This window comes from Pantherophis guttatus, chromosome 8 (genome assembly GCF_059756535.1).
Source record: "Pantherophis guttatus breed Tessera chromosome 8, ASM5975653v1, whole genome shotgun sequence".
NCBI lineage: Eukaryota > Metazoa > Chordata > Lepidosauria > Squamata > Colubridae > Pantherophis > Pantherophis guttatus.
Genome location: NC_142070.1, coordinates 36,545,487 through 36,573,127, shown reverse-complemented (window position 1 = coordinate 36,573,127; position 27,641 = coordinate 36,545,487). Strand labels below are relative to the sequence as shown.

The following is a 27,641-nucleotide window of genomic DNA, read 5'->3' as shown; positions in this document are numbered from 1 at the left end:
GGGTATAGATGTGGAGGTAGGAGGTAGGTGGGTTGTTTGGGTGAGGGGAGTTAACATGCTACTATGTTCATAAATGTGGGCAGGCTGCCAGGCACCCAAATTTTGATAATGTGACCATAGGGGCGCTGAAGCAGCTGTATCCTCGGGGACAAGTCGTAAGTCCCTTCATTCAGTGCCTCTGTAACGGCAAATGGTCATAAGTTGAGGTTCGTTTGATACAGATGTATACTCCTGTTAGGACACATGGCATAGCGAGAATTCCATCTCTGCTTCTTTGTAGCTGACTGAGTCTTATATTATACAAAGTACACGACTACTTTTAAATGCATTCAGGTCCAAAGCAAAATTTTAAGCCAAGGCTGGAGAATAGTGTATTTGAATGGTAGGTGATATTGTAGCTTTTAAAACATATTGATTCAAAACATCTCTCTTGACAGGAATATTTGTATTGAAAAGTCGTTATAGGTAATACAGGTAGTTCTCAACTTACGACCACAATTGAACCCAAAATTTCTGTTGCTAAGTGAGATATTTGTTAAGTGAGTTTTGCCCCATTTTACGATCTTTCTTGCTTCAGTTGTTAAGTGAATCACTACAATTCTTAAGTTAGTAACACAGTTGTTAAGTGAACCTGGCTTCCCTCCCTATTGACTTTGCTTGTCGGAAGGTTGCCAAAGGTGATCACATGACCCTAGGATATTGCAACTGTCATAAATATGGTTCAGTTGCCAAGCCTTTGAATTTTTATCATGTGACCATGAAGATGCTGCAACAATTATAAATGTGAAAAGCGGTCATAGGTCACTTTTTTCAGTGCCATTGTAACTTTGGTCATTAAACGAACTCTTGTAAGTTGAGGACTACCTGTATGTATCTGGTTTGGTTTGGTCCATGCTAGTCTTCCCTGAGATCTGTGGGATTTCCAGAATTCTCTGGAACGTAGTATGAATATACATGTGTTTGTGGATATGCATTGTGACTTGCTCTGCCTGCTTCTGAGAAATATACCACCTTCTGCAGGAGGTGTGTACATCTTCAACTTCAGTGGAGATGTTCTTCCCAATGGCATAGTGCTTGTACAGATCAATATTTCAGATGAAATAGGCACAGACCTTGCTTATATCAGCTGAGTGCTGAATAGGAATAAATGAATATGTAACTGATGGAATGGCTTCAGGCTCAATTTTCATTGTACTTTTTAAAGTGCTACAATGGTCTCCATACAATATAAAGGCAATCATCCCTTGAGCTTTATTTACAGCTAGTGTTTACTTCATGTTGAAAGAATACTGACAACAATTTACGTCGGTTCAGTAAATACTGGGTCTGCAGCCCTATCCTCTTCTTAAATTATGATAATTGTACTAAAAAGTTGATGCTCATATATCTTTTGAAAAAGATGTCACAGAGTCACTAGATTGTAATTGCCAAAGAATAGATTGATGGATTGTGAAATGTAAGGATACGTATTTACTCTTCAGTTTCATTATTTCTTTTACCCAGAATTTGCCTGTTATGTTACTGACATTCCTTTGAGTTATATTTTTCAATAGTATTTAAACTGTTCGAGATAAAGTAGATAGGTTTTATAATTGGCCATGGGTGCATGATTAGCTTTGAACTCTGAAACTAGAAAATACAGGTCTTGGCTTAAAAAAGATATCAATAAAATAATATGTGACTTAGGTACAGTACTTCCCTTTGAACTAAGTAAAGGAAAATTTACAGTACTTGGGTTTGGCGTCCTATTTGGGGATTCATTTAGGAAGTCTTTGAACAGCTGATAATTAAAGCTTTTTTGATTGGATCATATGAATTGGGGTGGTCATTATATCAAAGGTGGACATGTTTTTTATTTCTGGTTCAGCATGGCAATACAGATGAACATCTGGATACTTGAAAGGGCATGGTAGTTAATGGTGAGAGGCCTTTCACTGTTTTCCTAGAAACTGAATTATACAGTAGAAGTATGACATGTCACTGTAAACATATACTACTAAAACTGTCATTCCCATAATCTTTAACAGTGCATTGTAGGGCAACAATTTTGGAACCCCAAGGTATCTTAAGTGGGCTAGCTTACAGAACGCATCCAAAATCTGGAACCTCCCATAGCTCTCATGAAATTAAAATTTGGCAAATTTTGTACAAATTTATGACATAGAATTATAATAAAGATTTTATGACGCAATACAAAATATCAGAAAACATGTCACCTCCTGATCTGACTGTGCTATACAGTTCAGCACAGGCTATTTTCAAGGCAGATATGTCTTTGACTATCTCCCTGAGTTTTTAAAAACATTTAAAGTACATTAGGAGCTCTACCATTGTTGAAGATGTTGAGGAATCTGGTAAGGAAATATCCCTGAAATGATGCCTCAATGTGTCATGGGCCGTCTAGTCATTTCTCTTTCTCTGTGTCTTTCCAGGTGTTTAGAACAGACCTGATCACTGCTATGAAGCTGCCCGATTCTTCCCAGCTGAATTCTGATGAGTATTATGTGCTGGCAGATCCCTGGAGACAAGAATGGGAGAAAGGTGTTCAGGTGCCAGTCAGCCCAGGAACTATACCAGAACCAGTAGCCAGGTATATTTTGGTACAGCCAGTTACAAAAAGGAAACACCCCCCCCCACCCCTCATCTTTTAAACAATTTTTTAAAAATGTATACTTCATTACTCTGAAAGTGTAGTGTTCCATAATTTGGATTTATCTCAGGGTATATGCTGTCTATGAAAAAGAAGGCAGGGTCTTAATCTTCTTTAGGATTAATATTAATAACTGGATTACTTCCCGTTATTGAAAAGTGATATAAGAGTTAATGAACAAGAACTCAGCATGTCATGTAAATCCATTGTTTGGTTGATGGTATTTTAATAGATTGTCTGATAATTCCATAATACGATTGCTGTGTGAAATGCAATACTCCCCAGCAACTGATTTTTCACTGTTAAAGTATTGCAGCAGCTTCATTTCAGGTGGCAGATATGAGCAAAACCTTACTCATCAGCAGATTTACTACTCACAAGTTACATAGCAGGCTGAGGACTTATTTTTAACTTGATGTAGTGGTAGAAGGAAGTCTCTTGTACTGCCAGAAAAATAGTTCCTCCTAACCGGAGATTCACTTTAACCTTTTGGAAACAGTACAATTTGTTCCTATATCAGTCCAGACTTCATAAACAAGTAAATTCAACTTTCTCACATCTGAATTTGAAGCATTAATTGACAATTCAAACTGGAAAGTGGCATGGAGCACAGGGGCAGCAGTTCTAGAGACATGAATTCTAAATCTTAACAAAATAGACATTTTGATAGATATAGATATTAATCTCCGTGCAGATATTAAATCTGACTTGTATTTTTTTTAGAAAGTCTGTTTCTGGGTCTGTGTGCATAAAAACCAAAGCTGTTTATAATAAAACTCAACAAATTCTACGAGCAGCAAAAATATACTCTGCAGAATTCTGAAATACTTTTAACACACATCTAAAATGAACCCATGTTAGTCAACATATCAATAAAAATGTCTATATCTAGTGTTTAATTTCAATAGTGTAATAAATTTAGGAATATGAGAAGCTGCTGAATTCTTTATAGATTAGATTATTGCTTGAATCAGTAGCACATGCAGACCGCTTCAGGCAAAGGTTTTTCGTGTCACCTGCCACTTGTTCCTTTTAAGTAGAAATGGTGAGAAATAAACCACACACTTTCTGCATGCAGTTTTGTGTTCTTCTTAAATTTAAAAGAGATTCACTTTTAAAACTATTCATATTGGTGACTTTGAAATCTAGACTGTTGATGAATATAGTGTGGAATTTAAATATTATAAAAGGTAATGTGAGCAGTTCAGGGAGATTTTCATAGAAGGGTTTGTGAAATTGCTTTAGGTAAAGAACAACACAATTGCATTTTTTATATATAATGGTACCCTTTGATCGCATTGTGAGGGATATCCTGTGGTTGTTAGTCTAAATTAATTTACTTGAGCATGCAAATTCAAATCCAGGTGTGATAGATCTGTAGATTTCAAAAAAACATTTTTTAAAAGTAGAATAGCCTGTACTATTTCTTCTAATGTGAATATAATTTTATTTAGATTCTACCAGAGAATTGATTAATAAATACCGAATTGAATCAAATATGTTAACCTGCAGTTAATAGCAACTACCTTGGTCTTGTTTATTATTCTTCCTTTTTTTACACACACCATATGGATGCCTATCCCTATTTTTTTGTAGGGCTTAAATTGGTTATAGAAAGGAGATTTCCTAATTTATTGGAGAAGACTGTAGGCTTTCCGGCTATCCATATTTGTAGAACTACTAATTTACCTGTCAGTAAATACTGTTAGAATTTGTGATCATTCAGAGGTGCCTGTCTATTAAGTACTCCTTCTGTACACAGTTCTGCTCCTAAAACATCCATATAATGTATTTTGATGTGATGAAATTTTGATGTGATGTGAATTTTCATTGTGTGGTAATACAGCTATGTGATTTGTTTAGTGTGGGAAATTGGAGGAAAACGAATTAAGTTTTTGACAGTATTTGATGCTTGGATCTGTTCTTATAGTAGGACTAGAATAGATCATGCCCTAAAGTCTTAACACCATCTATCAAGTTGTATTATATAATTTTTGATAATAATAAATATTAATTTTTCTTCATAGTTTTAGAAAGTTTTATCACCTGCTACTTATGCACGCTTATCAGCATATAGATTTCACTGTACTATATTTGTAGATTCTGTAAAGTGAAATTGGACTGATATAATTTCATGGCTCAACACATGATACTCATAGACCTGTAAATTAGAAATCTGAGCCGCTCTCCTTCTCCAGCGTTCTTATATTAACATTATTATATAGTACAGGTAGTCCTCAACTTACAACAGTTTGTTTAGTTATTGTTCAAAGTTACAATGGCATTGAAAAATGTAACTTATGACAGTTTTTCACAGTTATGACCTTTGCAGCATCCCCATGATCATGTGATCAAAATTCAGATGCTTGGTTCATATTTATGACCCTTGCTTTGTCCCACGGTCATGTGATCACCTTTTGTGACCTTCTGAGAAGCAAAGTCAATGAGGAAGCCAGATTCACTTAAAAACTGGGTTACTAACTTATCAACTACAGTGACTCACTTAACAACTGTGGCAAGAAAAGTTGTAAAGTGGGCAAAATTCACTTAATAAATGTCTCACTTAACATATAAATTGTGGGGTCGATTGGGGTCATAAGTTGAGAACTACCTGTAATACCTATAGTGACTTTTCAATACAAATATCAACAGAAATTTACGATTTGTTTAGTGACTCTTCGAAGTTGCAACATTGAAAACAGTGACTTATGACCATTTTTCATACTTACGACCGTTACAGCCTCCCCATGGTCACACGATCAAAATTCAGAAGCTTGGCAACTGACTATGATGGTTGCTGTGGTTGGTGTGTGATCACCTTTTGTGATCCTCTGAGAAGCAAAGTCAATGGAGAAGCCAGTTTCACTTAACAACCATGTTATTAATATAACAACATCAGTGATTTAATTAACAAATGTGGCAGGAAAGGTCGTAAAATGGGGCAAAACTCACTTAACAAATGTCTCACATAGCAACAGAAATTTTGGGCTCAACTGTGGTTGTAAGTTGAGAACTACCTGTACAGAGTAGTATATGATTATATTAAGCATAAGAACAAAACATAAAATACAATTGTGTTTATAAAATATAAAAAAATCCTTACATATGCTTATGTATAAAGTAAAACAAAAATTAAAAGAAAAAGGCTAATTTTTAAACATCCATACATGGTATTTATTTTACATGCTATGGTAGTGTCTCAAGCCTTTCATTTGTTGCTACCACCAACTCCCCTGGAATTATAATGTCAAAATTACAGTAGAAGAATAGTGAGTTTAGATAAATTTCTGAAATAATTAAAATAGTAAGATATTCTAAAATTATTAACTCCTCCAATAGTCTCCTCAATTGAATGGTGCTATAACAAAATTGATTTAACTTTGAACAATAACTAAACAAACTGTTGTAACTTCTGCCGATGGTGATACAAAATAACAGGAAATCATCTGTCTCCTTGGCTTATTTTTTGTTATTGAGTTATTATGTTTTTTTAAAAATTACCTTATAAAATACCTTCAATATTTCAATTTTGAATACTTCAATATTGAGTGTCTTATGTCAAGGAAAAAAATCAGCTTTGTAGAATGGCAAAATCAGACATAATGTATTTTTTAGTTTGGGACGGGATGGAATATATTGTAATTCAAAGCCTTCGGCAGTAGCCGTATGAAAAGACTGAGGTTTTTGTACAAATAGAGGGATTACTGCAATGAACACCTATTTGCTATACTTTCAGGATTGTGTCTGAAACAAAAGCTGTTGTATTTTCAAGACCTCGGAAATATATCCTGTCTTCAGGCTCTGAGCCCCCTGAGCTTGGATATGTCGACATTCGAACTTTGGCAGAGAGTGTGTGCCGCTATGACCTTAACTACATGGATGTAGCATGGCTGGAACTGGCCAATGAAGAATTCAAAGAGATGGGTAAGTGCTAGTTCCAGTTACGGCTCCAGGTTAGAGAAGTAACAGGGAGGAGTTATATGGGGCTCATTTGTAGTATCTGGATGGAAGAGCTGAGGAGAAAAAGTGCTTATAAACAAATTGTATGTGATTGGAATGGGGGGATGATTTTGAGTGGGAAGCTAGCAGAAATAAAATAAACTTTCTGAATTATTAGATGTTAATATCTCAGATATATGTTAGGATTTTTGATATTCAGCAGAAGTCTGCAGGAAAAGGGAAAGCATATCAGGAACACCAGTTTCTGCTTAATAATTAGATTTAGGATGTGCAATCTAAAAACATGGGATGGTACTAGATACAATCATTGCAGTTGCAGACCCTTCAGCAAGATCTTTTGATCTTTTCTAGGGTGGGTAGAATATATTTTAACCAATTATTATTTCTGACTTGCTTGGAAAAAGTTTATAAGTTATATATTTACTACACTGTTTTTTAAGGTTTTATTTTTGTTGTTTTCCTTTGTAAGCCAACCAAGGTCTTACTGTTCTAAATATATATACAAGTAATCCTTGACTTACAACTATTTGTTTAGTGACTGCTTGAAGTTAAAATGGCACTGAAAAAAGTGACTTATGACTGCTTTTCACACTCATGACCATTGTAGCCCCCTATGATCACAATTTGAATGCTTAGCAATTGGCATACGTTTATGATAGTTGTGGTGTCTCGGGATCATGTGATCACTTTTACAACCTTTTGACAAGCAAAGTCAATGGGGAAGCCAGATTCACTTAACAACTGTCTCGCTAATTTAACAGCTGCAGTGATTCACTTAACTGTAGCAAAGAAGGTCATAAAATGGGGCAAAATGCATTGAACAACTGTCTTGCTTATCAATGGAAATTTGAGGCTCAACTGTGGTTGTAAGTCAAGGACTACCTGTAATATATGCATACATGCATGCATACATACATACATACGTACATACATACGTACTTACTTTAAGACAAACTGAAGGTTCCAGCTACATTTAAAAAGGTTAGGAGTAGTTTACCTCCTATTTTCTAAGAGCCCTCTAGAAGAGCGAAGTGTTTAAGATTTTCTACAAACTTAATAGGAGAAGCTTTTATCCGGTGAAAGTGGTTTCAAAGAAGGCATCATAGCCATAGAACAGATTTCTCTATTGATCAGTAAGAATGAATTTAAACTGAGCTAGAAGAAAACTGATTGTGAGGTTCTTTATAATTGGCATGAAGAGGACAAAGAATCCTTAACTATGATGTTCTGCACCAGCTGGCCTTTCTGGATTGATTTGAAGAGCAATCCCATATATACATATAACAAATTACAGTAAACCAACCTTGCACCTCTGATTGAGGACAACGCAGTATTGAATTTGTGACAGTAGTTTTAAAGTATCCTTTGTTTCAGTTCGTTATGAAGTATCTAATCATTGTTAAAATAATCATTCTTAAAATATGGGATATTATTATAACAGCTACTATTAAGGCATTCGGAAACCTGAAAGAGCTACTGTAAAATTGAAAATCAGACTGTGTTATTAGAAGCACACAGTAATGCCAGCTATTAAGAAAGAAATTTAGGCTTTGTTCAGATTTCTTCTTATAAGAGGCTGCTGTGCCTGAAGTAATATAATTGGATATATAGCCTCTCAAACAGTTGGATTTTTTTCAGGAATCAGATATTTGGAAACAAGGCTTCTATATGAAAAATATTATTAACTTCAAAAGAAAGGATGCATACCAAGTCCAAATTCTATGTTACTATACCATTAGCATTAAAATTAAAACATGTTATATTTTTCTATGAGTAGAAGTACTGCATGTTCCTCACACAATTAAAGGGTTCTGAAGACAGAAATAGCAGCTTAATGTAACTTGATGCATAGAGTCATAGTATAGATCTATCTTCTCCAACTGATTGCTGGGCTGCAGCTTCCAACATGATGGTAATGGCCATGTAGGCTACAGACAATTAGATGAGAAGTCCATCACATCTGATCTTCACCAAATAACCAAATACATACTAGCATGTTAAATGATACATCTGCTCAGCTTTTGGGACAAAGCAGTTTTGAATGAAACTGCTTGGCATTTCGTAATGTAGAATATTTTAAAAATAAATTCACAACAATATCAGTCCAAAAGTCAGTTCACAGAGTTCTATAAGTGTCCTAGATGTAGATTCCCGGAAACCTGCAAATTAACATCCTTGCTTCCTCTAACTTGAGGAAAGATTTTTTACGGCAGGTACAACATTGTCTCATCCACACTGTTATTTGGCAGCTATGCTAACATTTGCCTGTTTAAATACATTTGCCATATTGCTTCAAGGCAAATTAATAAATCCAAAATCTTAATTTTTATGTGCATTTGGGAAGATGGTTCATTTTTATACCCACTTTTTACTTTCAGCCTCACGTCATGAAACTCTACGTGATAGGCAAATTGATTGTACTAGTTAAGATAAGGCAGTAGTTAATATCAAATATAACCTAAGTCTTTTTCATTTCCTTTTCACTTTGATTTCATTGATTGTTTATGTTGCTAAACTTAGATTGTAAATAAAAGAGAACATGAATATGAAAATTAAATATCATTATATAAATTTACCAGGGATGCCTGAACTAGATGAATACACCATGGAGAGGATAATGGAAGAATTTGAGCAACGGTGTTACGACAATATGAATCATGCTATCGAGACTGAGGAAGGTCTTGGCATCGAGTATGATGAGGACGTTGTCTGTGACGTTTGCCAGTCTCCAGATGGTGAAGATGGCAATGAGATGGTGTTCTGTGACAAATGCAATATTTGTGTTCATCAGGTATATAGCACCATGTACAACAATAATATTGGCACTAGTTTAATTTCACTGTGATGAGGCAATAAGGATTTTGCACATTCTAAGCATATTGAAGGTGTTTGGAAGTTTATGATGAGGTATATTGATAGAGGCAAAGGGACACAGGAAATGAGGTAGATAACTGAGCTAAGTATGGATAATTGTTTCATCTGGTAACACTTGGCTGATGTTCTCTGTACTTAGATGCTAAGCAGGATCTTGCTTGAGTAGCAGTTGGATGGTAGATTTCTATAAAATATACCAAGTTTGTAAAATAGAACAATAAATATAGGTATATTATAGAATATAGATAGTCCTCGGCAACCTGAGAATCTGGTCCTTAACAACCACAATCGGGACCAGAATCTCAGTAGCTAAGCAAGGTGTCATGAAGTGTGAGTTGCCTGATTTTATAATCTCTTTTGCCATGATTCGCTTCATTAAATGAATCCTGCCAATTGACAGGTGTTCAAATTGATCCTGCAACAAAGTGTGAGGATGGATCATAAGCCACATTATTCAGTGCCATTCTAATTCAAACAGTTGCTAAATGAATATTTATAAATTGAGGACTACCTATAAACATTCAAGAAAAAGGCAGTGGAAAACTCTTCTGTTTTGTTGACAAAATCACAAAAAACTGTTCATGAAATCACCAGGAATGGATGTTACCTTTTATTCATGGCTATTAAAAGTTCCATAGTGCTATGTGAGGCTTAGTGACCAGTGTGTCTTGAGAATTTTGAGTTACTAAACTATGATATTTAGTAGCATTTTGTTGGAAGGTATAGTTGCACAAATTCCTACTTGGAATGTTGGTGTTGCTGTTGCATTTTTTCATTTGCAGTCTGAGTTTTAAATCCTATATTTGGTTTCATGTGTGTGTGTTTTTTTTTTTGCTTTATTTTGAATGTTTGACCTCTTAGGCTTGTTCAGTTGCTGTCCATTTGGCTTCAACGTATTCTTGCCTGTAAATCTACCATTTTGTCATATTTTTTGGAAGCATTCCAAAGGGAGATAAGAGTTTTGATCGATCTCCTTTTATGCCTTAAGAAGAGTTTCAAAGAGTTTCTTCTCAAAGTAGATGCTTTACCATTTGGAAAAGGTTATGCATCTCTATGTGGAGAATGGATTACCATTGATGAATTTAGCTTAGCCCATCTGTAAGAAATACTAGTATAGTTATATTTTCCTTTATGTAAAAGATAGAATGTATTTATGTTTCTGTTAAGATAGATGAGTATAATCTCAGATCCCAGGTTTGTTTTCACAATTGAGGACTTTGGGTGTAGCTGCCAAATTCTCTGACTTGAAAATCCCCACCAACTATAGTTTTTAATGCAACAAAAATATTACCTTAATAACAATGTAAATTGCATTTAAATATTGTCCTTTTTTTACTGTACTTCCTTCTAAATGTAGTTCCCACCACACCATGCAAAATTCTGTTCTTAAAAATTGCACATTTCTTCTTCAAAGAATTGTGGATAGCTGTATTTTTGTTTATTTGTTCACATCCCACCTTTATTTTCAAAATAACTCAAGGTAACTAACATATCCAACACACCTTCCTCCTGCTTTCCGTACAACAACAATCTTGTGAGGTGGGCTGGACTGAGAAAGAGTGACTGGCCCAATATTAATCAACATTTCTATGAGTTGTTTCCTGTTGAGGAAGAAATACACTCTGTATTTATTCTCCAGGATTTTTTTTTTTAATTGAGTGATTTTGTCAGTAAATTATGATAGCCCAGTGAAGAGGACATTTTTATGATTTGAGCTGATTTTGAGCATTTTATACATTTAAAATTCTTGATCAACTGAGTTATTCTTACTGCTTTTTTAATTATATTGAGCCACAAAACATTTAAAACATCAGAAGCAATGGCCTCTCTACGAACACCATATCTGTTGCCAGAAGAATAATTAATGTCATTGCTGCACCTTTTCTTTGAGGAAGAAACTCAGCCAGGTCCAGAGAAACTGTATGTCAGGGTTCCAAGCAACACCCCCAACGAAAGAAGACTCAGAGGCTAGAAATTCCTCAAAGTTCCATTTTATTAGAGATGTCATATTGGCACATCTGGGAAAACCCGAATCTGAAAGCTTCCAGGTTTTCCCCACCCAAAAGAAAATCCAAGTTCCTTCCCGTGCACCCACATGTCCATCATATGGTCCAATCAATGCACTGTCCCAACAGGAGATGCCTCCCAGTCACGCCACTCCAGGTGCAGAACTGAATGTCATTGACTCTCAGAGAAAGGAATGTTATTATGGTTAAATATCTCCACCACTCTATGCAATCTTCCCTCCCAGTTTCCCACAGCACTAAGTGTGGCATCCCTGAAGATCCAAATAAAAAGATGTCCTCCAGGGCTGACACTGTATTTATGTTCTTGGAAGACCTCCTTTTTTGGGGGGGGGGGGTTGGGGGGAGGATTTTTTTATGGTTGTTTTAAAGTTGTTCTCAGCTGTCAAGGTGGACACAGATATGTTTTAGGCTTTTATTTTAGTTAATAAAATGTTGGCTTAACTCCAATTGAAATAATCATTATTCATATACAATCTGCCTTCCCTTTGGCAGCACAGCTGGCTAGGATAGATCTTCAGTTCCCTTTTTTAGCTCCTTCTATTACACATTGTTTGGTCTATTTCATAGCTTTGTGAACTTAGAAGCAGTTATAAACATGGCCAGAGTCCCATGATTACTAAAAATTGCTTCTTTGTGGTTGAGAATGTATGTCTGCAATTAACATCACAGCCATCTTGGCTGTGGTCCAGTAGATAAATTTGAGAAGCTTTAATTCAGCTGATACCCCACAGCTACATTGAGTTTAAGCTACTAAGAAGCCATTTTAGCAGCAAGGTATTATGAATTCATAAAAGTATTCAACCATGATCCAGAGAATGGGCTTGGCTTGTTTTGTTTGATTTTTTAAAAGAAACAAACTTCATTAGGTTTGCTGAAATGGAATGGAATGAAAGATATGAAGGCAATCTTAGAATTAGCCTAAATGTGTTATTAGCAGAATTCAAATTTGTTGTCATGAGCCTTATTCTTGTAGACATAAACTAATAATCATCAGCTTCACCTATTCATTTGTAATTTAAGCTTCTCAACTCGGGTATCAGCTAATGAGGGAGGTAATATATAAATACTAAAATCTATTAACAATAAGCTGATACAAATGAAGTGTCCTGTTTATACCTGTCTGCTAACTTTTTCTTCTTTTTTTCAGGCATGTTATGGCATCCTAAAAGTTCCCGAAGGCAGCTGGTTATGCCGAACCTGTGCTCTTGGTGTCCAGCCAAAATGTTTGTTGTGTCCCAAGAAAGGTGGAGCCATGAAACCAACTCGAAGTGGTACCAAGTGGGTCCATGTTAGTTGTGCCCTCTGGATCCCAGAGGTTGGTGTTTCAGGGTTGTTTTTTTATGTCTTTGTTCAGAGTGGCAGATATTGATTCATACATACAACTTTATGGCTAGTAATGAGAATTATATTGGTGCCACTGGTTATCATAGTAGACTGTGTTAAAATTTATAATGTGGAGCCCATCCCTAATAATTGAAGAGATTGTTAACCCATTTATACTTGAAATTAGAGGGGAACCTGTTGACTTCAAGATGTTGCTGATTTACATCATGGTCAATGATAAGGGATCCTGAAAATTGTAATCTAGCATCACTAGCAAGTTCTCCAGTCTTGAAATATAATTACTTGTTGGTAAACTTCCTGAGATTTTGGATTGATAGCAGTCAGAGGTACAGAAAACATTTCAAGTTCAAACCATTTTGAAATTCAGAATGTTTGATTTTGAGCTTGAAAAAATAGTTTTGATTTTGAAATAATGCTTTTAGGATCCAAAGTAGATAGATTTGATCACCGTGTAACTGTGTTTGAGATCAGTAGAGCTATTTTAAAGCTAGGAACATTTCCATAATGATTGAAACAGCCTTTTTCAAATATGAAACAGCTTTCACGGTCAAAACAAAAAGTTCAGACTTGAAATGGAGTGTTTTGACTTTGAAATAGTTTGAATTTGAATATTACCATGTAATAGTAGGAGATGGGTAATAGGAGGTTGCCATTAAGGAGTTTTCTTGTTAGAGTAGAGTAGTAGAGTGTATGAACATTATTAGGAAGTGGAACCAATTCTAGTTAATGACTGATTTTGGAGCCATGATTAAAAGATATTTATTTGCTACCTTCCTTCTATTATAAGGGAGAATAAAAGGATATAATGTAATTCTATAACAATTGCAAATGGAAGGCTAATGGAATATAGAAATACATAATTGCATGCAAAACAAACCATTTCGGGGATTTTCTGGATTGTTTATTTTTCTTTCGATTCTCAAGAGTTTTAGAAGAAAAACATGACATTTCCAATGAACATCAGAATATTCCATCATTAAAAAAGAGAATCTTGCACATACCTTGAAAGGTTCCCTTAGGCCAGGATAAAAGCAAATCCACATGGTTTTTTCGTAGTCATTAGAATACAAGAATATGGTGGAAAAGATGCACTGTTGTTCACTTAACTTGTTAATCAAACATTAACTTGGGCTTCAGTAGGGAATTTGTATTAGAGTTGGCCAGAGGATAACAAGTTCAAATTCCTACCCAGTTCACATTCCAGTCTTCATCCCTGGCCAGTTACTATCACGGCTTGTTATGAGGCCAAACTTCTATGCGTGAAGAATCTTGTTTATTGCTGTAATTTAGGAAGAAGCACAAGATAAAAATGGAATCAATTTATTTCCCATCCTTAAGAATTTTTAAAATGGGATATAGTTCGATAAAGTAATAGATGACTTGAAATATTGGTCTGATGGGACAATCTGAAGGTCAGTAAGTAGAGGATAATTTTACTTGAGCTGCTATTTGGTTTTTAAAAATATGTATTATTTTTTCCAATTATTCTTAGGTGAGCATTGGTAGCCCAGAAAAGATGGAGCCCATTACAAAGGTCTCTCATATTCCCAGCAGTAGATGGGCCCTGGTATGCAGTCTTTGTAATGAGAAGATTGGGGCATCTATACAGGTAAACAGCTCTTAGTATTCTGAGCAACTGTAATCATTACAAAAACCTGGCCAAAGCTTTTTATCTAACTTTTATAGTGATCTTCACATGTTATATCCTTGTTACTTTAATAAAATAAATTATAGAAGCAGCACTGACATTGGCAGCGCATATACAACAATTGGGACATTACATATATTAATGTTACAATATTAATTTAGGATTTTTCTTTAGATAACACACATTTGGGCTAGTCTGCATTGGGTTTGAGAACCTCATTGCCATACTATTAAATCTGTGTTCAGTGTGAACTCTTTGATGGTTATAAATCATCACTGTGATTTAACCTTTTTTTAGTTGGCTTTTGAAATTGCCATTGTCTTTGACATCTTTTTTGCTGAAGAAATTTTTTAATATTCGATCTTCTTCTTTCTCTTCTTTGTTAATATTCCTTTGTGTGCTGTGTCATATCTTCTTTTTCTTGGCTTCTTGGAGCTTTTTCAGTGTTTTCTTGTTTATATGCCAATTACACTTGTCATCTGATTGTTAGATTTTTTTTATTACCATTTGCCTGTCGTAATTATTTACTTTGGAAATCATTTGGTCCCTATCTTTGTTCAGAGTTCCTTGCATTACCTGCTGAATTTGCAACTTACTTAGCTATATTTATCTTGATCTATATCTAATTTAGTAGGTACAGATGAATGGATTTATTTTTTTAAAATAACTAGTGTGACTGAATGTAATGTTAAATGAGAAATACCAAGCACTTCACTACATTTCTAATTGAGCAAGTTCAGTGAAAACTAGGTGTTCGCTGATTCATTTCAGATAGTTATTGTTTTTGCTTGTTTTGGCCAGAGTTGTTTTAATTTCATTTCTGAAAATGGTCTTCAGAAGCCTCTCTGTTCATTGTGGGGCATTTAGAGCAACATTGCTATCTAGCAGATTAATTATTAGTGATAACATAAATATCTAACAGTTAACATATTTGTCAAATTGTATTTGATTTTTCAGTCTTCAGAGAGCAAATGGTTAGGAGATCACTAATATATTAGTCCATCAAACTGTGTTGCCCAAGGTTATGCTTCTTAGTTGAACACTATTTCTAGTAGGATTCAAAATTCTGAATAAATATGCAGGGTATTCAAGGAAGCAGATCAATTGCTATTGTAGCAGCTTTAGACTGAAATAGAAATTAAGAGGAGTTTGTTCTAAGAATGAGATCAAGTGCATTTTATGTTTAGGATTTGGACAAGATCTGGGAAATCTCAAAATGTCGTTCTGGAAAGTTTAATGATTTTTACAGCTGTCCACTTAGGAAAGGCATGAGCAACTATGGGAAGTCCCCCAATTACCCTGCCTAATATAGAAAGATAGTGAAGTGGCTCTTTCAAATATTCTGACCTTGTGATAAAATCAAAGTAACGGAACAACTTACCTTAATTTAGATATGTTGAGCCCTCTTTAATGATTGAATAGCCCTTCCTGCAAGCTCTTGAAAGAGGGCCTGTTGTTTCCCTGGGCTTGGACTCTATGCCCAGTGTGGCACACTCCCACATTCTGGCCAGGAGGTCTTTCCTTTCTTCTGGATTCTCTGGTCAGGCATGTTCTTACTATATGACCAGATTCTCCATAGTAAAAACAGAGTGCTCTCTGTGCTCCTTTCTTCAGCAGTTATGGTTCTCACTGCTGTTCCTATTTGCATATGTTCCTCTTCCCCCCAACTCGGTCCCCATCGGCATCAATGGGGAGAAGGTTGAATAGTGAGCTCTATCTGGCTTTTTGAATCAGGCTCTGAATCAGGAGAAACAGGCTCAGACTCAACCCATCCAAGACCGAGTGGCTGTGGTTTCCGACGTCCTGATATAGTCAGCTGGTGCCATCCCTGACTATTGGGGGCGAAGCATTGGCCCCCACGGAGAGGGCTCGCAACTTGGGTGTCCTCCTGGATTCACGGCTGTCTTTAGAAGAGCACTTGACGGCCGTGACCGGGAGGATTTTTCATCAGGTTCGCCTGATCCGCCAGTTGCGTCCCTTTCTGGATCGGGACTCGTTACGCACGGTCACTCATGCCCTCGTCACCTCCCGTCTGGACTATTGTAACACTCTCTATATGGGGCTTCCCTTGAGGAGCACTCGGAGGCTCCAACTGGCGCAGAGTGCGGCCGCGCGGGTGGTGATGGGAGCGACGTGGCGCTCCCATGTAACGCCTCTCCTGCGCGAGCTGCACTGGCTCCCGGTGGTCTTCCGAGTGCGCTTCAAGGTTTTGGTCATCACCTTTAGAGCGCTCCATGGCTTAGGACCTGGTTATCTACGGGACCGCCTGCTACCACCAATAGCCTCCCACCGACCAGTACGCTCCCATAGAGAGGGGCTCCTCCGGGTGCCGTCGGCCAAACAATGTCGACTGGCGGCCCCAGGGGGAGAGCCTTCTCTGTGGGGGCACCTACTATCTGGAACGAGCTCCCCCCCGAGATATGGAGGATTCCGGATCTGCGTACCTTCCGTCGCACGCTTAAGACGTTCCTATTCCAGCAAGCCGGCCTGACCTAAACTTCTCCTCTTTTAAATGGGAATTTTAAATTTGGTTTTAAATTATTGGGGTTTTAAATATGGTTCAGCCAAATTGAGTCCTTCGGGAGTAGGGCGGTATACAAATTTAATGAAATGAAATGAAAATGAAAATGAATCTCTTCCAGACGAGAGTCAATGATCACAGATAAGGTTGTAGATCTGGTCCAGATTCTCTTGCACTCCTTGCATATTATCTTAGTGCCAATTTGAGCATTCAGTCCTTGTCTAAACTGAGAAATTAGAGCTGTTTTGCTCTCATGTAACTCTGCAGTGATTAATTTGAATTCAGCCGGACCCTTCTATTACCCTGTTTAAGCTTCTGGATCTGATGGGTCTCTGTTACTTCTCTTATCGGATCTCTGAAGTTGCCCATGAAGTTTGGTAATTGTCTATAATTGGGTCATTGCCTTCAGTGATCAGAAATGCTGAACTATGAAAGTTCTCATCCTTTCTGATTCTCCTCCAAGTCTTTTTCCAGTACACTGCTCCTCCAATCCATTGGCTGGGTTCTTTCTTTCATGTTGCTGGGGAAACTGAGTGCAGATTTTTTTTCTCTCTCCTTGGCTGACCACGCCCACTCTGTGACACCCATGCCAGTCTTTCTCACTCAGTTTCTGAGGGAACTTCTACCTTTGTTGCATTCCTGCAATTTTGGATATCTTGGCTGACTTACTTTTTCGTTATTTATTTTAGTTTATTATTTTGATTCATTTCTGTCAGAGGAGCTGCGCCGTGGGATTAGTGAGGCTGCCAGGGGCGGTAACGCGTCTGGGGCTCCAGACCGTTCCACTCCTTCCCTTCAGCTAGTGACAGGCAGCAATCTGGATTCCGACCTGGCTGTGCGGATCCGTGGAAACTTCAGCCGCCGGGGTCTCGTTGGCTAACTGTTGAGCCAGTACAGCCACGAGCGCCTCAGCTCCGATCTGTTCGGGCGGCTCCGGAGTCACTGCCGATGCCTAACGGCATACTCTGAGGTCCAGGCTCGCCTCACAGTCCACCTATCGATCCGGCCGAAAGGAGACCGCAGAACTGCTTTTCGGACCATTTTTCCATTGGGGCTGCCATTTTGGGGGACTTGAAACTGGCGGCCGCCATTTTGAAGTCATCAAATCCTTTCCAGTCGGTGTTTGAGGTGACTATTAGGTGGTGAGCTGCTGATTGACGTTGAGCACCTTGCCCGTGTGCCTGGAGAAAGTCAGTATTGCGGGCATTGAAGGGGCACGTGGTGCCACCCGATTTTGGACACTGACTGTTATTGCCAGACTTTCTGTGGTTCTGCATAGGCAGATCGGCCTCATTACTGCTTTAATTTCAGATAATATCATCTTCTTCAGCCTCCACATTAATTTGGTGATTCAGAGATGGCTGATTCGGATTTGTCTTCAGACCTTGAGGAGGAGGTTAGTCCTCCCGTGATTCTAAGTCAACATCATGCTCTGCACAAGCGTGCTAAAAGGGCTTTCAGCAAGACAACCAAAGCCTCTCATTCATCGCTGCCTCTGTCTCAGAACAAGGCTGAGCTGCGGCGTCACAAGATACTTGAGAAGCAGTTTGAGAAGGCCAAGAAAAATGACCTGTTCTGAGGATGCAGAGGACCCTGGATCCTCTTCTCAACTTGTACCTAGGGACGGTGCTTCCTTGTCTCATCCGGAGACTTCCGATTCTAGTGACCATCGGTCTCCTGCGGTCTCGAATTTGGGAACCTCCAAAGGGGTCTCGATGTCTTTGCCAAATGTTTCGTTGGCTCCTCAAATTGATCAACCTGTGCGACCCAGACGTGCGCCTGAAGCTACCTTCACTCCGACAGCGGCGGGACTCCGTTTGGAGGAACTCACCGCCCAGCTAGACCTTCAGTTTATGCTATCGGACGCTTTAGCAAAAATTTTAGCGGCAGGTCTACAACAAGGTTCAGGCAGTGCACAGCCTTCCACTGCCAGCTACAACGCACAGGCTCGTGCCACTCAACCTGCCAAAGCGCCTGTCTTGACTCATGGGGACTATGCCTCTTCAGAAGAGTCGGAACAGGCTGACAAATGTCCAGAGGACATCGAATTCTCCGAGGATGAAGGCCTCCAACCTGAGAAACCTGTATTCACGGGTCTGTTTCGACCTTCTATTTTTAAATCTCTTCTGCACAAGGCAAAAGTCACCACTCAATTTGGTCTGTTAGCTGCTTCATCTGACAGTAGCAAGCAGTCTTCGGCTCCACACGACGCCTTGTTTCAGGTTTCTAAACTGGAGAAGGACGTTATTCCTTGTCCTCCACTGTTTGCTGACGTAGTTCAGACCGCTTTTGGCCAGCCTGGGTCCTTAACAGCTCCAAGTGGGTTGGACAAATGGCTTTATTGTGCGGCTTCGGAGTTGGAGAATATATTGGCCTTGCCATCTGTGGATGCGCCAGTAGCCAGCCTATCATCGGCTTCGGTGGTCTCTACAGATTCCATGGACGGATTGAAGTCTGAGGAAAAAAAGGTTGAAATGGGTTTTCGAAAGGCGCATCAGGCAGCTGCTTGGGCGATCAAAGCGGCCACGGCGATGTCATTCTTCAATAGAGCATCATTAATCTGGCTCCGTCAACTGCAGGAGCGTCTCCCTCCCGACAACGCGCGCATACATCAAGATATCAACAAAATCATGGCGACTACGGAGTATTCGGCTGATGCCTCCTTAAACGCTGCTAAGTTTGCCTCCCGCGCCTTGGCATCAACTGTCACCAATCGATGGATGTTTTGGCTCCGTAACTGGAAAGCCGACTCAAAAGCGAAATGGAAACTTGCTTCATCAGCCTTCAAAGCCCCTTCTTTGTTTGGTGCGGCTCTGGAGCCTCTCCTGGTGGAAGATAAAGATAAACGTAAGATCCTTCCATCTTCCTATCGCAGGCTGGAGCGCAGATATGTGCCTTATAACCAGCGGCAGCCCTTTCAGGCCTTCTCTGGACTCAGCGGGTCCTACGCTCAACGGTCTCAAGGTGTGGACCGTGTATCCAAAAGACAAACTTTTCGAGACCGTATGCGTTCTCAAGCAATATCCAAATGACCATTCAGGGGCGGCGGTTACCGCTCCTCCAAACGAGGCAAATGACTCTCACCTGTCAGATCCCATTGGTGGTCGCCTCCAGCAGTTTCACCACCAATGGGCTCTTTCGACGACCGAGGAGTGGATCCGACGCACAGTGCGTCACGTGTCTAGAATTTATCAGCGTCCCTCCCAGTCGCTTCTGTCGATGCCCGGTCTCGCACCTTGTACAACAGTGCCAATTGATGGAAGCGGACATCTCGCATCTGCTGGCCATCAAAGCAATAGAACCAGTACCCAAAGATCAAGAAAGGACTGGATTCTATTCTACCCTGTTCCTGGTGGCCAAAACTTCGGGAGGACACAGAGACATCTTGAACCTGAAACAGCTCAACAAATTCATTTTGTATCACAGGTTCAAGATGCAGTCTCTCGCATCGATTTTGGCGTGCATCAGACGCAATGACCTCTTACAGTCGGTGGACCTTCGAGAGGCTTATTTACATGTCCCAATCCATTCGGCGCACTGCAGGTACGTGAGATTCAAGTACAACAACCATCATTTTTAGTACTGTGCGATGCCGTTCGGGCTCTCCTCGCCCCCCCAGAACGTTCACCAAACTGGTAGCAGTGGTAGCCGCGTCACTACAGTCCCTACCGGTTCGTCTGCTTTGATACTTAGACGATATCCTCGTCCTGTCATCATCTCCACTCCAGGTCACGAGAGACATGGAAGCAGTGATCCGGGTGTTTCAAAGTCACGGCTTCACCATCAATTACAAGAAGAGCCACCTCATACTGACTATGCGTCTTCTTCACTTGGGAGCGGTGATTGATACAACCAAAGGGCAGGTCTTCTTATCTCCAGACTGGGTCCACAATATCAAAACATTAGTGACGCAGGTAAAGGCCCAGCGGCAGGTTCCTCTTCTTCAACTGTCTCAACTGTTGGGGAAGATGGTGTCCTGTATCGCCATCGTTCCCTGGGCACGCAGACACATGAGACCACTACAGTGGTTTCTACTACCATTTCAGAAGGCCGGACGCGCCACATCTCCATCGTCAATTCCATTGCCCCCTCAGGTGCGGTTGTCTCTGACGTGGATGTCTCCAGCTCTCCAAGAAGGGTGTGTGTTTCTCGAGATCAACCGGCTAGTCCTTACATCAGATGCCAGCCTGGTGGGCTGGGGCACTCACTTTTTAGATCAGGTAGTCCAGGGTCGTTGGTCTCTATCGGAGAGGGTGAACAGCATCAACTGGCTAGAGTTGAGGGCTGTTTGCCTCGCTCTAAGACACTTCCGTCTCATCTTGGAAGGCCAGCACGTGTTGATCCGGACGGACAACATGAGGACCAAAGCTCATATAAATCGCGAAGGGGTCACTCGCTCCAAGACCCTGATGATCGAGGCAGAACAACTTCTAGCCTGGGCAGAATGCCACACAGCATCACTGAAGGCGGATCACATTTCCGGGCTGTCAAACATACAAGCGGATTGGCTCAGCCGAGAGCGCATCGACCCGGCTGAGTGGTGCCTCCATCCGGAGGAAATTGTCAGAGCAATCGGTGGTGCTGGCTGTTCCAGATTCTGCATCTGTTGCATGACTTGAAGCACTCTTGTCATCAAATTGCACACTTCATTCTCTAGTCCATCCTGACCCCGAAGCACACCATCCATTAGTCCTTGGTCAGGCAGTTCTTCTCCCTGGGGCTTTAGTTGCCATCACAGTAGTTGCCATTGCCCTTCGGGAAAAAGATTGGAAGTCAGAGAAGATTAATGTCAGGTACAAAAAATCAGGTCCACACAGCAAAAGTTCCAAAATTATTGATTTATTGTTCAAACCTATGTACAGGAATCTTCTCATAACTACTGGTTTGCACTTGGGTAAAACTAGATAAAGTTCTGTGGCATTCAACTAGTGGAGTGGGGGTTGGACTTCATTCTCTTGTGACTATGTAGACATTCTAAATTGATTCTCCCTTGACAGCTCCCTCTGGTTCTGCCAGTCTCTCTCATGCATTTATTGATTTATATAATTGTCGTCTTAGAGACGTAATTAAGACATGAACGACCATGGGAGGAGGGTCTCCCAGTTATAAATTCTGCTTCCCCCAAATTAGCACTTTTGCTTCCTACATAGAGAATGGTAGTTTATCTACTGTGATGGATTTATAGCTTTAAAAACTGTACATTTTAACTCACTGTTCGGTTAGCAGTTCTTCCACTTTTATGCATAAAATATGTATTAGTACACAGGAATTGCTTTGCAGCACTTGGATATTATAACATTAATATTTTATGTCTAAACACAATAGTACTGCTAATCAGAACATAGAGCTAACCTATTTACAGATAGAGTATACACTTAGCGATTTATGAGTTAAACGCTGGGTGACTACAACTTTTATTCAGATAAAAATGATCACTATTCCCTGTCTTTTCATACAGAGAAAATTGTGAATGTTTTTAGGGAATTGCCCACAGTTACCAAGATGATATAATTTGGCTATGGATAAAGATATGGGTTAGAATTGCTGTATGTGTTTACATTATGCTGCTCCCTACATTGCTTTTCTCTCTAGCTCTAAATCATTGATATGTCAGAGATTTGACATTGAATCCAGCACAGATTTTCAAGTGCTTTACCAAAGGCTTTGCTTAATAATGTCCTTCCAAAGGAAATTTAAAATAAATGTGCCAAATATGACTCACAGATATATAATATATGCCCAGTATCTTAATTAATAAATGTTATTGTAAGTTTTAGTAGACCTGTATTATGTAAGTTTTTAGTTACATAGCATGTGCATTGTATTTTTGGTTAGTATACTGTACTTGAAAGAATAGCATCTCGAGCATCCTATTCTGCATAGCATCGACGGGAGAGTCCAGGATGGGTTGCTCTAGCCTTCTAGCTCTATGGACTGAGGTGAATTTCTGAGGACATGCCTCCCTGGTAATGCTTTTTCAACTCAGTCTCAGCTCTGTAGGACGCTCCTTTAAGCTCCCAGAGCTTCTGAGCTGAAATTAGTAGCAATTCTTTTTGAATTCTTTCTTAATTCCCTGGTTTGCAAAAGACTAAAGGAAACTGCTTGGTGGAGCCCGAAGCACTTTAGAACACTGTGCTACAGCTGATCGGCTCCACCCAGTCCCTTGAAGATACACAGGAGTGGAAAGGGGCTTGTTTGCAGCTCTGGAGGCTTTTTTTACTTATTTTAAAGTCGCAGAGCTGAATTTAGGCCATCAAAGAGGCCCATTGGCTGGAGCAGCCCCTCTAACTTCCGCGGCTGCGGAAGAGGGGTTTTGGAGCCTCATTGCTGCTCCAGTAGCCATTTTCTTTGCCGTGCTTCTCAGCTGGTATTTGGGAACTCGATCCAGCACCAGTGGCCATTTTGTTTGTTTTCACGCCATTGCTAACAGATCTGGAGCCTGATCCAGCGCCTGCCTGGCCTGCTGTGCACTGAAGAACTCATCAGAGGACGTCAAGAGCTCTGAAAGGCCAGTATACTTAGCGCGAGCCCCTTCAACTTCTGTGGCTGCGGAGAGAGGCCTGGAGTTCCTGGCTGCTTGGGCAGCCATACTCCCAGGGGCAGTGAGCCACTGCTGCTGTGTGACCGCGTAAGTCTGCCTGGCTTGCAAAGTGGCTGCACTATATTTGGTGGCTTTTTTTACTGGCCTTTGCCAGTTAGCCATTAGGAGCAGAGTCACTGGTCGATTGTTCGGCCACACTCATTGGGGCTCCAATTTGCTGTGGCAGATTTGGGACTATCCCAACTTGCTTACAGATCCTGGACTGAATTACAACATCAGGATCTGGACTCCAGTTTTAATCCGCGTTTGTGGTGGAGCAGGGCCACCTCCCCATCTCAAGAACTTTCCTTAGGAGCCCGAAACCATGCTGAGCCAGCAGCAGGGGTTTCAAGCGCGTCTGCCTCATGTTTAGGCCTGCAGAAACAAAATGGAAGACATTGGCTCTGGCTCAGGCCTACAATAGGAGGAAGCATGGTCTCCTCCCCCCACAGACAGGGCTGGTAGGGCCTCAGTAAAGCCTTGGTCTGCTAGCTTGGCAGCAGCAGCTAAGATTACAGCTAAGGCTCGGGCACAGAAGAAACTATCCAGGGCGGAGGAGAGGGCAGCCAAATAGAGACAGAAAGTCCTAGGCAAGGAATTTGACAGAGCCAAGAAAGACTCTAATAAAAAGAGACACCCTGATCCCAAAATGGCTGACAATCTAGCTGCACATCAGCTCTCTGAGACAGCATCACAGCAGGGGCAGCAGGTGAAGCACCAAGGGGCTCCTGTCATTACCCGGTCTCCAGGGGACCTCAGGGACCAGTCAAGACAAGGTAGTCATTTTGGGCCTTTGGATACGGCTAAACAGTCTACCTATTCTTGATCCCAAATTCCCATGACAACCACAGGGAGCGGACTGCCCATGGGAGGGGGGCACAGAAAGACTCCAGAGGCAACTTTCACCCCAACAGTTGCAGAGCTCCGCCTGGAGGTGCTTCAGGAGCAGGACATGCTTCCCTTTATGAGGCTTTGTATAGCCCAGGCTATCAGAGAGGGTATTGGTGAAGGACTACAGCAGAGCCAGCATACCCATCTCAGGCACAGATCAGGCTATGTATACCAACATTTGGGAGCCAGCAGGAGAGGCTACGAATTATCAAGGCCCTTATTCTCCAGAGCATTCCACCAGGAGCCAATCTTACCTGTCGGAAGGAGAGCTTCAGGGAGAGGGGGATTTTTCGGACTATGAACGAGAACCCCCCTGTATACCGCTCTTCAAGGGTTTGTTTAATCCTGCTCTGTTTAAGCCCTTTCTGGCTAAGGCGCGTAGCACTGCCCTCCTGGGGAAGGACTCAGCTTCTCAGGAGCCTCTCCAGGAGCAGGGTGAGCAGGAGGACTATCTTTTCACTGAACAGGTCACAGAAACGGATGCTATTCCGATTCCCAGGATGTTCCTGGATGTCATAAAGAGACAATGGGCCTCATCAGCCTCATATTCTCGACCCAGTGGCATGGAGAATATGCTTTATAGGTGGACTCGGAACTCCTGGACGTAGTTCAGGTTCCAAAGTGGATACTCCGGTAGCAGTCTTCCTCAGTTCTTCCTCAGTTCTACCACTGGACACGGAAGGCGCATTAAAGGCAGAGGAGCTCATCAGGCAGACTCATGGGTGATTTGGGCCTCCACTGAAGCATCTTTTTTCACCCAAGCATCGTTGTACTGGCTCAGGCAACTTCAAGCTCAGATCCCAATGGAGGATCTACGAGTGCACCAAGACTTCTGCAAGATCATTGCTGTGGCATTGCTGCATCTCTGAATGCAGCTAAATTTTCAGCACGGGCCATTGCATCCCAGCAGTAATCAGGAAGGTCCTGTCATAGAGGGCGGAGGTCCTGTTGGTAGCTCCTCACTGGCCCAGACGGCCGTGGTTCACAGACCTGGTTGGCCTGTCAGTCGCCAGACCCTTCAGGATTCCCCCGGAGAAGATCTCCCTCAGCCAAGGTCCCATCATCCATCCGGAGCCTCAGTGGCTCCAATTGACCGTTTGGCAATTGAATGGAGACTCCTGAATCAGGAGAAGTTCTCCAATAGGGTCATACAGATGATCCAAGCGGCCAAGCAGCCTTCCATGATGCGCATTTACAATGCAACTTGGAGGATTTTTAGTGACTGGTGTGCCAAGAGCCAGCTGGACCCTACATTGGTTTCAGTGGCGGAGGTTCTGGAATTTTTGCAGGAGGGCCTGGAGAAGGGATTTTCTCTGAACACCTTAACAATGACAGGTCACAGCCCTGGCCTCAGTTTTGAAACTTGGGGATTTAGGTTCCCTTGTTCACCACCCAGGGTGCGAGCTTTCCTCATGGGTGCCTCCAATTTAAAGCCCCCAACTGTCCACCGCTACCCTACCTGGGACTTGACCAGAGTATTGCAGGCCCTTACCAAGGCACCATTTGAACCATTAAGAGAGGCCAGCCTATGTCTCCTCTCTTGTAAGGTGGCTTTCTGGTGGCCGTCAACGTCTGCCAGGCAGATCTCAGAGTTGGCGGCATTGTCGGTGAAAAAGGACCTATGTGTTTTTCATGCGAACAGGGTGGTTTAGTGGTTGGACCCAGCCTTTCTATCAAAAAGTCAACTCCTTGTTTCACCGAGCACAGGAGTTGATCATGCCTGATTTCTGTCCAAGGCCTCAACACGCCTTGGAGCAGACCTGGCATACGCTGGATGTTAGGAGGGCCCTCCATATTTATATCTCAAGAACCGCTTTCATCAGGAAAACTGAGTCCCTGTTCATCTCCTTTCATCTGTCAACTCTGGGCCACAGGGTGACACCTTCCATGGTGGGTCATTGGCTACTGGCATGTATTGCCCATACCTATGAGTTTCAGGCTCTCACGGAACCTCAAGGGTTTACGGCACATTCCACTAGGAGTGTTGCCATAACAGCGGCCTGGGCAACTCAGGCTTCTGTAGAAGTGTTGTGACCCAGGTCCAAGTAGTTAGTATTAAATACAAACAGTTCGAAAACAGACTTTATTAGAATAGCTGAGAATTAACTCATTCTCAGCGTAGTCCAAACTAAACTAAAGCAAATTCTTCAAAACACCATTCCTCAGTTTATCACTGACCTTGGGATAATTAGGCAACTGCCAAAGGCTTTTCTTGGCAAAAGTTCAGAAGCAGAAGACGCCAACAAGAAATGAATACAGTGAAACGAGAAGCAAATCGCTCAATGTTGTTTTCCGGCAAAGAGGCCAAGAGCCGTTGCTGGTCTTTTAAGCCTTATGGGAGGAGACAATCATCTCTTAGCCCTACTCCCGAGTCGTCCTCTCTGCTTTATCTGCTCCTGCCTTCTGGTAAGTCTTCTCATATGTACACTAGGAACAGGCTCCTCCTGTTCCTCTGCCTCTCTACTGTCAGCCTCTAGAGGCTCCGAAGTCCGCACATCACACCCCGATGGCCCTGGTCCCATCTCTGCCTCCGACAGAGAGCCCTCATCTGGGCCTTCCCCAGCCTCAGGACTGGCCCATGTTCTTCTTCAGCCTCATTGCTGTCCGACTCCACTGCCAGTTCCGCAGGCTGCGGGCAGACCACAACAAGAAGAGATTTGTCAGGCGGTAACATGGACGTCCCCGTCGCCATTCATCCACCACTACAGACTAGATTCTTACGCTTCCGCTGCAGTGGCCTTCGGCCAACCTGTCCTACAGCGAGTGCATTAGGAGGTGGGGAGTCAGGACCAGAGTAGTTCCCATCCATAGGACTGTCAAGCTTTGGTATGTCCCATCCTGGACTCTCCCGTCGATGCTATGAAGAAGGGGCGTTGGTCTTACCTGATACGCCGTTTCTCGTGGTGATTGACGGGAGAGTCCATCCCCACCCGGTGGACTGTCTGGTCCAGATTCTGGGAGACGATTTGTTTGGATTGGAGACGGCCTACAAGATTCGCTTCATCTTTGTTTTCAACTGAAGAGCATTACCAGGGAGGCGTGTTCTCAGAAATTCAACTCAGTCCCTAGAGCTAGAAGACTAGAACAACCCATCCTGGACTCTTCCGTTGATCACCATGAGAAAGGGCATATCAGGTAAGACCTAT

The 27,641-nt window shown here is 41.2% G+C and overlaps 1 protein-coding gene across 8 annotated transcripts in view; it reads left to right on the top strand.

Moving 5' to 3' along the window:
• JADE1 (jade family PHD finger 1) overlaps nt 1-27,641 on the top strand; it is a 75,453-nt gene that overhangs the window by 33,382 nt on the left and 14,430 nt on the right. For all 8 annotated transcript variants that reach the window (XM_034401457.3, XM_034401452.3, XM_087874582.1 and 5 more), the window contains 5 exons: nt 2,433-2,590; nt 6,387-6,574; nt 9,190-9,401; nt 12,659-12,826; nt 14,348-14,464. In XM_034401457.3, the coding sequence (XP_034257348.1) occupies nt 2,433-2,590; nt 6,387-6,574; nt 9,190-9,401; nt 12,659-12,826; nt 14,348-14,464 (843 nt within the window). The remainder of the gene's footprint in view (nt 1-2,432; nt 2,591-6,386; nt 6,575-9,189; nt 9,402-12,658; nt 12,827-14,347; nt 14,465-27,641) is intronic.